The following is a 13,709-nucleotide window of genomic DNA, read 5'->3' on the forward strand; positions in this document are numbered from 1 at the left end:
ATTATGTTGATTTCAATCACCATATTGCATATTACAGGACCTAGTTTAGGAATATTATTAAGCTCAGATCTCTCAGTATTAAACAACAACAACCACCACCAACTCTTTTGTATATTAAAAGGACAATAATGCCTTCTTGAAGGAGACAGTGTTCTGATTATCATATTTGGTGGCTGTTAGAGGACCCAGGTTCAGAGTCTGTACAGGTGGTTTCTCTCACTTTATAAAAGAACATTATTTCCCTCTCCTTCACATTCTCCTCTTTCTGTTCTGGATTCCTTGACTGGATTGTAAAGAATAATTTAGTGATTTAGGTGAGGTTTTACTAAAGGGACTTAAGACCAAAATCTTCTGTTATGACAGCACAGTGGCTTTTGCATCATAAGAGTTGGTCATAAAGCTTTCCAGTGTTAGTGTGGGAGGGTTCAGATTCCACCTGGACTACAGACTTCCTTCATGAGCTTCAGAAAAAATGAACTTCTCCATAGCAAAGTTCCCATTTTTAATGGAAATAACATATCTTCCCTCTGGCTCTTTTCCCATCTTGTCTATTCAGATTATAGTCTCTGTGTGGCAGAGGCTGAGAGTGTGCTTATTAATGTATGTGCTAGACTACTATGAGGTTTCTATGCAATATTATAAACCAACAAAGTTTTAACATGTTTCTATATAACAAGTTGTAATATATGAGATTTGAAAACCTTGATCCAGGAATGGCTTTCCAGATTCCTTTACAAGATAGTAATTTTCATATTATGCATTCATGTCTCTCAGGGCTGCCAGTGTAAGATTTATAGTTTTAACTTTTAACTTTCTGAAGATTGTAAAGAGAAACTAGTGCCACAAAAAAGTTGCTACTAAATTTTCTAAAATAACACTTTTTGTAAATGCAGCATAAATTAAATATATACTGGAATGTAATATTTATTAAAGGAAAACCAACTCCTAATCATTTAGGAGAGCTTGCACAACTCACATAGCTGCAGTTTTTCAGTACAGTCCTTGGACAGATATCAGTTTAAATCTTTTATATCACAAGAAATCATGGGGTAATCTAGCCTTTTATTTAATAATAATTAGGTCCCATAATGTAAACAGCTGAGAAGGGAAACTGAGAATAGGAGGTGTACAATTTCCTTCTTGGCTAAGGCATATATATTCTAAACTGAATTATTTCTTTCCAGCAGTACATTGTAATTATGCCCCCTTTTATTTGTGCTTTGCTTTCCAAGACATTTTCTCAGAAATAAAGGTATCAACCCGTCTAAGAAGTACATGCTTTGAGAATGTATAATTTTTAAAGCATGCTTTAGCAAATACTGAGGAAGTTTTTACTTGAATACTATCCATTTGTTATTAAGGTAAAAAAGTATGAGGAATATTTTCAGTAAGTTCCTGTGTTTTAAGAAAATCTGTGGGTTTATCATGTTCAGTTTCCATGTTGCTGAGAGACTGTAAGCGTAGCGTATGATAAAATTTAATTTATTTGGTCTTTCAGGTCCAGCTCCTACAAAGACATATAAACACGCTGAAATTTAAGTTGAAATTCATTCAGTAAAACCAGTGGTTTTGCAGCTAAGATGCATAAGTGTAGTTTTATTGTATCTGAAGTTCCTGAACATATTGGTTTTGTTCTTTTATGTGTCAGTCATTAATAGGTATATAAATTTCCAAGTCTTTTCTATTTTTGCTATTGTTTTAGGTAATAATTGCCCTTGCAGAGAAAAACCGGTCCCACATTCCTTACCGAAACTCTATGATGACCTCAGTGCTAAGAGACAGCCTGGGAGGAAACTGCATGACTGCCATGATAGCAACACTCTCTATAGACAAAAGAAACATAGATGTATGTTATTTCTATCTATTTTGAACAAAAATATTTCCGCTTTTTTAAAGATCCTGCTCTTTGGAATTTTATTGTAGTTTACAATTCAAATGTGTATGCTTTAATTCTTATCCTTATAAAAAACCCAAACTTAACTTTGTTTCCAGGAGATAATTTTATCTGTGGAAATTGCACTAGGATATAGACATATCCTTTAGGAAATGTGCTTTTCTCTAAGTAATCTCAAGTCAAGGAGCAGTTGGGAAGTGATTTGCACCTAATATTGAACTGATCTTTTTTTTAAATTTACTGATTTCCTGATGAATAAATTTTTGAGTTATTAAAATGCATTTCTACTGAAAGCCTTGACAGAACTTCTGTTAGACTTCTTTGGAGTCAAGACTTCACTGAGTATGGTAGATAGCTGGAAAGTTCACTAGGTGGGAGAGGGAATTGGATGGGGTAGTTTGGGACTTATGGAATTTTTTTACATACTTTTGTGTCCCTTCACTACTTTCCTGCCCTGGAATTATAGTGTAGTGATGTTTTCTTCTCTTTGTTTACAAAAAGGGCTGTATTTTTTATCAATGGGTTGTAGTGAATGGGCTACATCTGGCTGGAGACTGGTCTCCAGCAATGTTCCTCTGGTTTCAGTCCTAGGGCCAGTTCTGTTCCAATATTTTCACCACTGATGTGAATGGGATTTGAATGGGCCATTACCAAGTTTGCTGTTGATACCAAACTGGGAGCTACTGTTCACACTCTTGAGGGACAGGAGGCCATGCAGACGGATTTAGATAGGTTGGAGCATCAGGCTATGATTAATGGGATGAATTTTAACAAGTCAAAATGACGGATTCTGAACCTACAGTGAAGTAATGCCCAGCACAAACATAAACTGGGAGAGGAGTGGCTGGAAAGCAGCCATGCAGAAAGGGTTCTGGGGGTGCTGGTCAGCAGCAAGCTCAATGTGAGTCACAGTGAGCCCTGGCAGCCAAGAGGGCACATCAGAGACAGCACAGCCAGCAGGTCCAAAGAGGTGATTATCCTGCTGTAGGCAGTGTTGGTGTCTGCATACACTGTGTGCAGCTCTGGACCCCATGATTTAAGAAGGATGTGAAGGTCCTTGAATGCATCCAGAGAAGGGCAACAAAGCAGGTGAAAAGCTGTCAGGAATGTCCTGTGCAGAGTGGCTGAGGAATTTGGACTTGTCTAATTTGAAGCAAAGGAGGCTTCTTTGATCTCTACAACTCCCTGGGGAGGGAGAGCGAAGAGGGAGGTGCTGAGCTCTTTGCCCTGGTATCCAGCGATGGAATGAATGGGAATAGTTCAAAGCTGCGCCAGGGGAGATTCAGGCTGTGTTAAGAAGCATTTCTTTATTAAGAGGATGGTCAAACATTGGACCAGGCTGGAGAGGTGGTTAACATCCCAAGCCTGTCAGTATTTAAGAGGGGTTTGGACAATGCCCTAAACAACATGCTTTAACTTGGTCAGTCAGTTGTACTAGATGATCGTTGTAGGTCCCTTTCAAATGAAATGGTCTTATCGATTTCATTCTAAAATATGTAGTGATGTGAATACATAGAACCCCCAATCAAGCCATTTATAATATATTCCTGATTTTATTAACATCAAAGCATTCTAATATGAATAAACAAGAAAAAAAACCTATTTAGCCTAAGACTGTTTTCTGAAATACAGTGGAAAGCATTATACTAAAACCATACTTCGTCTAGTTGTAGACTTCTTTTTCTTTAGAAAATGGACTTAGCTGTTAAATGAAAACAGATCGTTCAGACTTGCAAACATGTAATTGTGCAAGCATATTGTCTTGTTACAACTGCAACTGGGTAAGTTTGCTAATTTTATTTTAGGCTCTGTGGGATTAGCACCCTTTTGTGTATCAATTCATCAGGTATATGTGTTCACATTGTGTTCTACATTTCTATTTTGGGAATATTTAGCCCAAGCAGTTATGCAGAGTAAGCTACTGCCAATTTTCATGTTCTTGCTTTAACATATACAATCCACACAACAGATCTTATTGTTCAACAATAAAAAGAAAAAATAAAAGAAAAAACCAAAAATCTCTTCCTTGCTTCCCACAATCTATGTCCAAATAATATGATTACCAGACAGATAATAAGTTAGTATCATCTGAATAATATAAACTGATGATAAGTCAATTGCTATCAATTAATGATAAGTCATTAGAAAATGTCAGAATTAGGATAGCTGCATGAGTCATTATGTTTGGTTTGCATGTTTGCTTATTTTTTTCCATGGGATATACATTTCATTCACAAATGGAACACAAGACAGCTACTGCCCAGTGGGAATTGAAGTTGTAAAATAAAAGCCCCTTTCTTAAAGATCTAGTGTTGTTTCTTGCAATGAAAGCAACAAAGCAGAAAACTCAAAATAAGAAAGGGCCCTCATATGAAGAGGACAAATGGAATATTATCCTAGAGAACTAGATTATATCCCTACTTCTACCAATGAGTTTATATGGAATTTCTCAGATCACTGCATCACATTTTTTGTGCTAGTGTTGTGGAGTGTTTGAATGAAGATGTTGATTCTGATTTATAGATACATTACTTATTACAGCTGTAGCTGAAGCCAAATGGAAGGTGTTTGGAACAGAAGGTTGTATATTGATAGCAGCTGCATATACTTTTTTTGGTATTTTTGACTTCAGTTTCCTTTCTGATAAGTGTAGTCATTCCACACACTTGCAGCAAAGCAATAACTAGAGGTTACAGCCCTCAGGTGCTGTAATGATCAGCATGGTAGAAAAATGATTGGGAAATTAGATGTCAGGCTTGATTACTGTTTTCATGGCACAGAATAAATTGTAAGCCTACATATTGAACATCGAGAACTGAATTGATTAGCTACTCATTAATTTAATGTATGCTTCACACTAAACAGGGCAAAGAGATCTGGTGGAAATGTATATATGTGTACTGTACATATAACTGTACTCAATATATATACAGAACTTAATTAAAATCACATTAGCTGATCATCACTGCACAGGAACAGTACAGCAGAGGCAAACATAGAGTCCAGCTAATACTGTGTACAACTCTCTTAATTGTAAGGCCTTCCTTTCCTTTGACTCTCTGTGTATGTTATGTTTTGGCAAGAAACGCTAGTATTTTTCCTCATGTAACCCTAATTCAGATACCACCCCTTCAAACACTGAAAGAGACAGAAGTTCTGCAAGAAAAGAACTATATGAACATAACATTTCAATTGGTATTTTCATATGTCGGAGGACTGAAAACTGCAGAATTACTTTGATTCTGAAAATCAGTTCTATTACAGTAGTAAAGTACATGTAAATTCCCTTTTAAATGCAGTATAACACATCTCAGAAAATTTTATCATACAGTTCTCTAGCAGGGTCTGACATTCAAGTATCAGCTGATTTCAAAGGAGGAACAATACATATAAGGATGTTTGATTTCATTCTATGCCCTAGATGGGAGTACACACTGGTTGTCACAGAGTTTCCTCCACAAACTCAGACTTGTATCTTTTTTTTTTTTTTCAGCTTTCCTTTCTCCTTCACCCCATGTTAGGGTCATTAGACATTTTTTATCTGGTATCTCAGTTCTCCTGTATGCCTTCTAGTGCCAAGTCTCCCAGCTTGTTTCTCTTATTTCCTGGACCTCCACTCTTCCCTTCATCTCTTTTCCCACCGTCTTTTACATATTATGATATAGTCCCATTTTCAACCAAAAAAAAAATTAGTTTTATATAATCTTCTCTTTTTCTCATCATTCAAACCTTATTACCTTCTGAGTAGCATGGCTTTGTTATCCTAAAGTGCCAGTCAGGGACTTATATGAAACACAGTTGATCAGGAGATTAACTGCATCAATAAAATGTGTACTATGATTTAACAATTTTATATGTCACTGTCATTAATATGCTAACCTAATTTCCTTTGAATATTGTTATTTTGGAATATGAAATGATAGAATATTTCTGTAAAATGCTCAAAAGATAGAAACATAGTTTAATGACTTCATTAGCAGTCTGGTCTACTTACCTGATGCAAAGCTAACTGAAATTCTTCTCTTTTCTCTCTCTTTTACTTTTCTTTTCTTTCCAGGAATCTATATCAACCTGCAGATTTGCACAGCGAGTTGCTCTCATTAAGAATGAAGCAGTTCTTAATGAAGAAATTGACCCCAGATTGGTGAGAGTTGTCTGGGGGCAGAGAGAAGGAGATTGCTTGTTTTACATTTTAATAATCAATAGCAGTCAAATTGGTGTTGAGAATTTTATAGTGAATCATCCCAATAAATTGTTTTTAGATGCAAGTTCCAACTGTTTGCTATAAAATAACTATCATTCTATTTTTTTCTTTTGGACATAACTATAATTAAGTGGACCTTTATAAAACCTCCAAAGGCTTTACCAGCTCTTAAAGCATCTGAGGAGTAATGGTCACTTTCTTTATCGGTTTTATGTTGTTTCGTTCAGAGTGTTAATTTCTAAATCATAAAAACACATAATTGGATAGCTCTAAAACACTTCAAAAATATACTGAGATTACTACTCACTTGGTGAAAGCACACTGCTGCACTGAAACTATTTATTTATTATAAAGCTAAGAAACATACAGATGCAGTTCTTCCATGAAACTGGTTCAAGGAACATTCTAGCTAGGAAGAGAGAATTCTGAGAAGTTCTCATTAGAAAAAAAAATGTAGACAAATAAAGCAGATAGAAAATGGATTTCTACAATCTGGAGAATGTTAGGTTATATAATGTAAGAATCATCTGTTGTCTAAAACTTGGGGATTAGATGATTAATGATTTCATTAATTGTTACTTGATGGTAATTACCATATTTCAGTTACTGTTAATGATTGTGCTTTGTTGTTGTTGTTATTGTCACTTGTCCTTGAAATTCAATGGGAATAGAAGATTCTTGACAGGTTTCCGGCTGTTTTTCTTTAGTAGTAGTATTATTCTTTATTTATTTATTTATCTCTCCACCCAATTTCTAATAGTAACAGCATCACAATTTAAGAAAAAAAGAAAAGCCAAAAAATAAACCCAGTAGGCATTGAAAAACTTCTTCATTTCTGTCTGTCTGTCCTCTTTTTTTCTTTCCTATGTAGGCTTTATAGTAGCAAATCATGCAAAACATTTCTTCTATGACCACAGAAGCCTTTGATTGAGGTGGAACACATGCAGGCTCCTGAGCATTTACTACATCCTGTGGAGCTATACTCCACAAGTTTGGTATGTCTTGCTCTGCAGGATCATTTAGCAAGTAAAGCAGAGTGGACTCGTGAGAGTTAGAAAACCACCTCCCCTTGTGGAAAAGGCAGGGGTACACAGGTACCTTGACTTTATATGGCTCTGTGCTCATTGTGGAATTTGTTGCCCATCTTAACTGCCTTAAATACATTCCCAGCATGCAACCTGGTTATCCAGTAAATTGCTCGACTTAGGATTTTTTTTTTCATAAAAATCCAACACAGTTTATTGGCAGTTTTTATCATCTGTGAGTTGAATACATGCTTTATAAAGGGAGTTCATAATACTTTTTTGATAGATCTGAGTTAAGTCTGCCTGTTGGATAAACTTTATTCTACATAATGGAGACTTCCTGACTTTTTATCTTACTAGAGGAGATGAATTTATACCCATTGTACTTTTAAGCTACTCATCTTGGAACCTCTCTCACTCAAGACCAAATATTTAAACTGAAAAGTCTTGAGCCTGAATTAAATCTCCTCTCCTCTGGTATTCATGTAAAATAGAAATTGAATTATTCTGCTTCTGTAGATTTTTGCTTGTCTTAATAATACTTGAAAATCAATCTTTCATCCACATGCTGAAGCTGGTATTTCTGTTGTTGTCAGATTGAAATTAAGCATGCTAACAAATTTGAATATTGAACAGAAATCATTCAGCTATCATTCAGCTGTCTACCATTTTATACTCCAGCCCCAAGTTTTATTAGCTCGACTCAGAAAGTGGCACAGACTACATCAGTGTGTGGCACCAGAGTGGGGCAGTATGGAATTAGGTTAAAACATTTTAAGTACAAAGTGTTTTTGCCACTTTTCTAATTAACAGTTCATCACTTTAAGAGATCCTTAAATAAAATATAATGTTAGCCTTTCATACTTTCATTGTAAAAAATATGTTGAGTAGGTTTAGAGTTAAAAGAAATAATCAAATGCATATTTAGAATATTTTCATTTGTAAAATATGGTTTCATACAGATTTTTTTTCCAAAAGTAGTGTTCCGACAATGAACTATTAGAATTTAAAAATCAAGTTCAGTTCTCCAAGCAATTTTCTCACAATCATTACTATTCATTAATGCAATTTAATTTTGTTACCTTATAATATTAGTTTGTTGTTAGCAACGGATGCATCCTACAAGTATAGTATGCTATAATTCTAACGAAAGTGTTTTGGAACTTCTTTTCCTAAAGGGAAAGTAAAAAAAAAAATCACTTTTAGTGTGTAGTTGCCCTTTCTCTAACAAAGATGTCAGTTCTTAAGTGTCCTTTCATTATTAACAGGCTAAACTAACAAGACAGAAAAGCTCTTTTTATTCCTATGTCAAATTATATTTCTCTTTCGCAAAAAATCTTTTGAACTCTTTCTGTACAGCCATGTCTTCTAACACAAGAATTTACTGAGTTTGGAAGACTTTTCTGTGTTTTATAAATGGAAAAAGAAAAAAACAAATGTGCTTGGTGTATTTAAGACATTTAAACAGTTTTTTAAAAAGGAGACCTTGTTTAAAAAAAGATAAAACCAAAGTATAATATTTACCTAAACTCAACCTTCTAATGCAAAAATCATAAACTAGCTATTATTTGTAGATGATGTTTGGTTTATGCCTTGCTGTTTACAGATGATTGTCCAGCTGAAAAAGGAGATCCAGGATTTGAAGGATGAGTTGGAGCTGGTGACTGGCAAGCAAAGAACGTCAGAGCTTTCACAAGAAGAGCTACTTCAGTAATGGCTTACATTGTTTTCATTTTTTCTTTTATTATTATACTTCTCATCAGTTTACTTTTCCTTTACTGGCATAAGTATTTAAAATCATCTCCGAGTTTTAAACTTCCCTGAGTGAATAATAAAGTAAAGTTAGGTGCCAGTTTAGAATGGCTGTTTTCCATGAAAGGCTCTATGAGGCTGCTGGCTGTGTTTTTGCAGCCTCAGCTTTGAGGAAGTGAAGTAAAGTAAACGCAAAGGATGGGAATGCCTGTCAAGTGCCAGGCAAAAAGAAGTGTTGTATAATAGTGCAGAATGAAAAACAGTCTCTCTCAAATCTGGATATGTGATCTGAGTAGAGTTCAAGGAATATTCTTGTGCTGAAAAGTATCTGCTGCAGTGTTAGTTTGACATAAACCAAAGGAAATCTCACATTTGTGATCCACAATTAATCAATGTCTTAAAAGCCAAATATTCATTTTTCTTTTTACTGAGCATGCTATTGAAAATGCAGTATTAATTCATGTAAGTGTTGTAAAATCCTGCAGCTTTTTGTAACAGGTCAGTACAGAGTGTAAGATCTTTCTATATATAATGTAGAAATATTTACTTAGCTCTAAATGTTGAAAATAATTCAGGTTCCAGTTTTGAAAAATTCATTTTGTAAGATGGACCTACTTAATCTCTGTACCTCATCTCTATAAAGAAAGTAGTAACTGCCTAATTTTGTTTGGTAATACATTAACAGTAACCAAAGTGAGAATTTTTAGTCTTACTTTAATTTCTCTTGGCACTAGCTCAAAACACAACTGTAAGTACTAACACTTTCCTGAAATACAGAAGATCCTGGAGACATGAGGACAAGCTACCTTGAACCTTGAGTTTCTCATGTAGATTGTTGTCATTATTAATTTTTGCTTTGTTTTAATTCAGAAATGAAATTACATCCGTATCAAGGATGAGGAGCGAGGTAGCATTATTTTATATATATATATTTATATTGTTAATCTGATTGATTTTCAACATGAGCAGTTACTGGCATATTCTTCTAACCAGAAATGTCCCCTCATTTACTACTGGTTTAATATATATTTATCATTCTACCCAAACATGTGGGAGTCAAATGCACAAATAACATTACAGAGTAGCACTAGATGTGACCAAGACTAGACATAGAAAGAAAATTAAAGAAACAGCAAGAACTGAGAAGTTTCTCTCCTTTTTATTACATGAAGAATTAAATGCCCTTATTAGTTAGTTTCTTTTTGTCCTGACAGAACTAGTTGTTCAGAAGATGATGGACTCAGTGACTTTATTCAGACATGCTTATATAATCCATATATTCATTCAAAGATGTGCTTTGTCAAACATTTTTATAAAAGCCTGTCATGTAGATTTTGCATTGTGGTCCTGTTTGATGCTTAGTTTGTATAGAGAAAGTGGAATTTTGGAAATAACTTGGTTTTTTTAAGACCACACTCACGAATCTTATTTCCTAAGATTTTCTAGCTGCCTATTTGCCACAGAAATGGCAGCCTTATGAATGGGATTGGATTAATGGGTGATTAAAGATTTTACTATGGATATGTAAAGAAAAACTAGGAAGGTACCATCTGCATACAGTTGAACAATAGCATACAATTGGGAGGCCTTCTTTCAGAAATTTTACTAAAAAGTGTATTAGTTGTATGTTTTTCCATTTTATCTACATAGCACAATAGACAGCGCATTGCACTGTCAGAAAAGGTTTCTTCTGAGATCATAGCAAGGAATTTTGCATCTGATTACTCCAGAAAGGAGGAGGGAGGACACTTTAATGACTTTCCTGTAATAAGATACAAAATGAGAAATAACTTCCAAGGATCTCAGCTGTATTAGGCCAACACAAAATTTTAAATTTTGAATTTATCATTTATTTATGTTTACTCAGGCTCATGTACCATATGTGTTCATTACTTTAAAAATAAGTTCTTTCTTGGAACAAACACTTTGCAATTAAAATATAGAACAACATTTAAGTACTGATGACTGGGATATAATACTTTTCCTGAATATCACTAGTAAACAAGAATGACCTCAAATAAGTACCCTAATCAATCATCAGTGCCATATAATGGCGTTTTTCAAGGATCATTATTTTTTATATGATTTAAAGTGAAACAAAAAAATAGGATATACAGGGTTTTTTCGAGCAGAGAGCCAAAGATAGTGCTAGAGAATAACTATCATATACATGAGTCAGACTGGCTTATTAGTACTGTATGCTGTAGTTGAATGGAATGTCACAAGCTCAGTCAGTCTTTAAAAACAGTTCAAGTGGAGGAAAATATCAAATGTCAGAGTTTATGAATTTTGCATTTGTATGTCTTGCAAACAGAATGCTCACATAAACAACTGGTGTGGACTAAACACCCAAATGAAAGTATAATCAAATGATAGTTAAAAAAGCCACTACTTCAATGAAAATATCTTTCTATGGTTTTTTGAACATGTATACTTTTTGAGCTTGCTTTCATATGTCAATGACATTTGTGACCACACTGATTTTACATGTCTGAACTTGAGGTCCATAAATGTTCTGAGCATTTATGACAATCAGCAAATAGTATCTAAGTGCTCTGTCTTCAGTTAGAGTCTATCAATACATAACATGACAAATGTTTATGGCAATTCTGTTTATTGAGACTGGCCATCTGAGTTTGGAGCTACTCATTATCTGGAGAGTTCACATTAAAGAATAAATATACAAGTGAGTAGTCCAAACAGAAGCATTGACCTTGATGAAGGCTTCTAAAATCATTATTGACTATTGCTAGAAAATGTCTATTTTGTGATTTGCATCTAGTTTTGCATCTGTAATGAAACCTGAATAATACTATTTATCAGGAGACATATAGATCAGTTTGTTATGATAGGAGAAAAGAAACATAGTGTAGGTGATAAGAGAACATACTGTGTTGTGCTTTATTTCAAGTTGCCACCCAAGAATGGTTCTTAGGGGACTAGTACTGTAGGATATTTCATTTTATTATTATTGTTGCCTTTTTAATATGACAGAGAGGAATTTCTAATTAAGGTCATTATGGATTTCAAATAGTTCTTAGACATTTTTACTTAGTTGGGATATCTTCTGTTTAAACTTAAATAAACTGTACCTCAACACGTATATATGTATATACATACATAGCTATAAATAATCCAAGTTTATATAGATATTTTCAAAATTCCTAGACTTTAATGAAAGTCTTACTGTAGTTAATTTTATTGCAAATAATTTAATAAGAAGTGGTACAAAGTATAGTCATATTAAAAATGGATGTGTTTTAATTCTTCTTTTGTTTTGTCATACATATTTTAAGGGAGGTCATAGCAAAATTAATCTGCTGAAAGTATTCTATGCCAGTTATTTAATTTATTCTTTGATTCTGAACACACTTGGTCAAAGGTACAAAACATATCAGTGAAAAACTCCATGCACTAAGTACTTATTTATTTTGTTGTCCTGTACACTTTTCAATAGAAGACAGATGCCAAAATGAAACTGAGTCCAGTGGCACATATGTAGATCCAATATAATTTTTTTTTCTAACAAAATGCTTAGGTTTTCTGCTCTCCACATATGTTGCAGGAGTTAAGTGTTGGTCATTGTCCAGGAAGTAAGTATTAATAATATGTTAAAATTTTATTTTGTGTGTTTCTTGACTTACTAACTTAAGGAATGCCCAACGTCTCTTGCAATAATGAGCTTCATTCCACTTGTTTATGTTCAGGGCATTCTAGATGAAATCAGTGGGCTACTCAATGCAGTTGAATTTGCTAAATGTTTGACGTTGGTACATGAATAAGCTGAGGTTCCTTTGTTGCTTTGTTTCCACACTTAAATCAAATATATGTCTTCAGGGATTTTTTTTTTTATTATTATTCATTTAATGGAAAGGAAAAAATGTGTCAAATAGGCTTTCCTAAGAATCACTGTTGTATTGTCATTCACTGTTTAAAACAAAATGGAAAACAAATGCTCTTGACTTTTCTTGTGAATGGTAAATTATAATACAACACAACTTAGTCATGTGACTAAACCTACAGCTGTCTGTAATTCTTCTTTCAGAATTCTGTGTTAAATGGTAAGCATTTGCATTATTATGTCTTTTTTTATTTTATTATTTTATTCTCGTTAATTTTAAACATAAATGAATTCTGCTGCTCTCATTTTGTTTATTTAAAAAGCAAAGCATAAAAAATTCAGCTAGACTACATAAGTGGTTCAGAATGTAGTTCATAAAATGCTTCCAAATCTGAATTGCTTGCTTTGGATCTTACCATCTACTTCCTTAGCTGTAAAGGGCTGATCCAAATATTTCTTTGAGCTGGAGAATTAGTTTCTTGTTTAGGAGAAAAAAATAAAAAAGGGGATGTTTGGACTATTTTTAAAAAATAGAAAATAACATAATACATCCCAAATACAACACAGGCTTCTGCATTATGCTTTAGAATAGAATTAAATTACCTTCAAATGATGGTTTTTTTCTTTTATAAAATGCATGCCAGAAGTAAAAAGGAGAGTCCTTTTTTTTATTCATTTAGGATTTTTATTTTTTTAATCATATAAATGAGCTCACTAGCAATTTACAATCTGTGCCCAGAAAGTCAGGATTTCAAATCAGTCTGTGTTCCAGAGCACCCACGCTTCCAGAGCCTTTGCCAGTTGGAATTCTCTAAGAACAGGACCGGAAGTACTGGCTTAGCACTTTAATTTATTAATAACTTTACCTTATTTCTTTCAGATACATATGGTATTACAGACACTTCTATTTTTTACTTCAACGGTCATATATTGTTCATCATACTTAAATCCTGGATATCTCATTACTTCTTTCTGTCTTTCATTTCTCTGTTT

The 13,709-nt window shown here is 33.9% G+C and overlaps 1 protein-coding gene across 7 annotated transcripts in view; it reads left to right on the forward strand.

Annotated features, from left to right (window-relative positions):
• The window catches only part of KIF6 (kinesin family member 6), a 159,872-nt gene that overhangs the window by 40,928 nt on the left and 105,235 nt on the right, over nt 1-13,709 (forward strand). For all 7 annotated transcript variants that reach the window (XR_007628874.1, XR_007628875.1, XM_050314852.1 and 4 more), the window contains 3 exons: nt 1,703-1,846; nt 5,952-6,038; nt 8,730-8,833. Coding sequence is in view for 5 of the 7 variants with exons in the window: in XM_050314852.1 (XP_050170809.1) it covers nt 1,703-1,846; nt 5,952-6,038; nt 8,730-8,833 (335 nt within the window). In the remaining 2 variants the exon portion in view is untranslated. The remainder of the gene's footprint in view (nt 1-1,702; nt 1,847-5,951; nt 6,039-8,729; nt 8,834-13,709) is intronic.

The sequence above is a fragment of the Myiozetetes cayanensis genome, unplaced genomic scaffold, assembly GCF_022539395.1.
Source record: "Myiozetetes cayanensis isolate MyiCay16 unplaced genomic scaffold, myiCay2020 scf2-11, whole genome shotgun sequence".
NCBI lineage: Eukaryota > Metazoa > Chordata > Aves > Passeriformes > Tyrannidae > Myiozetetes > Myiozetetes cayanensis.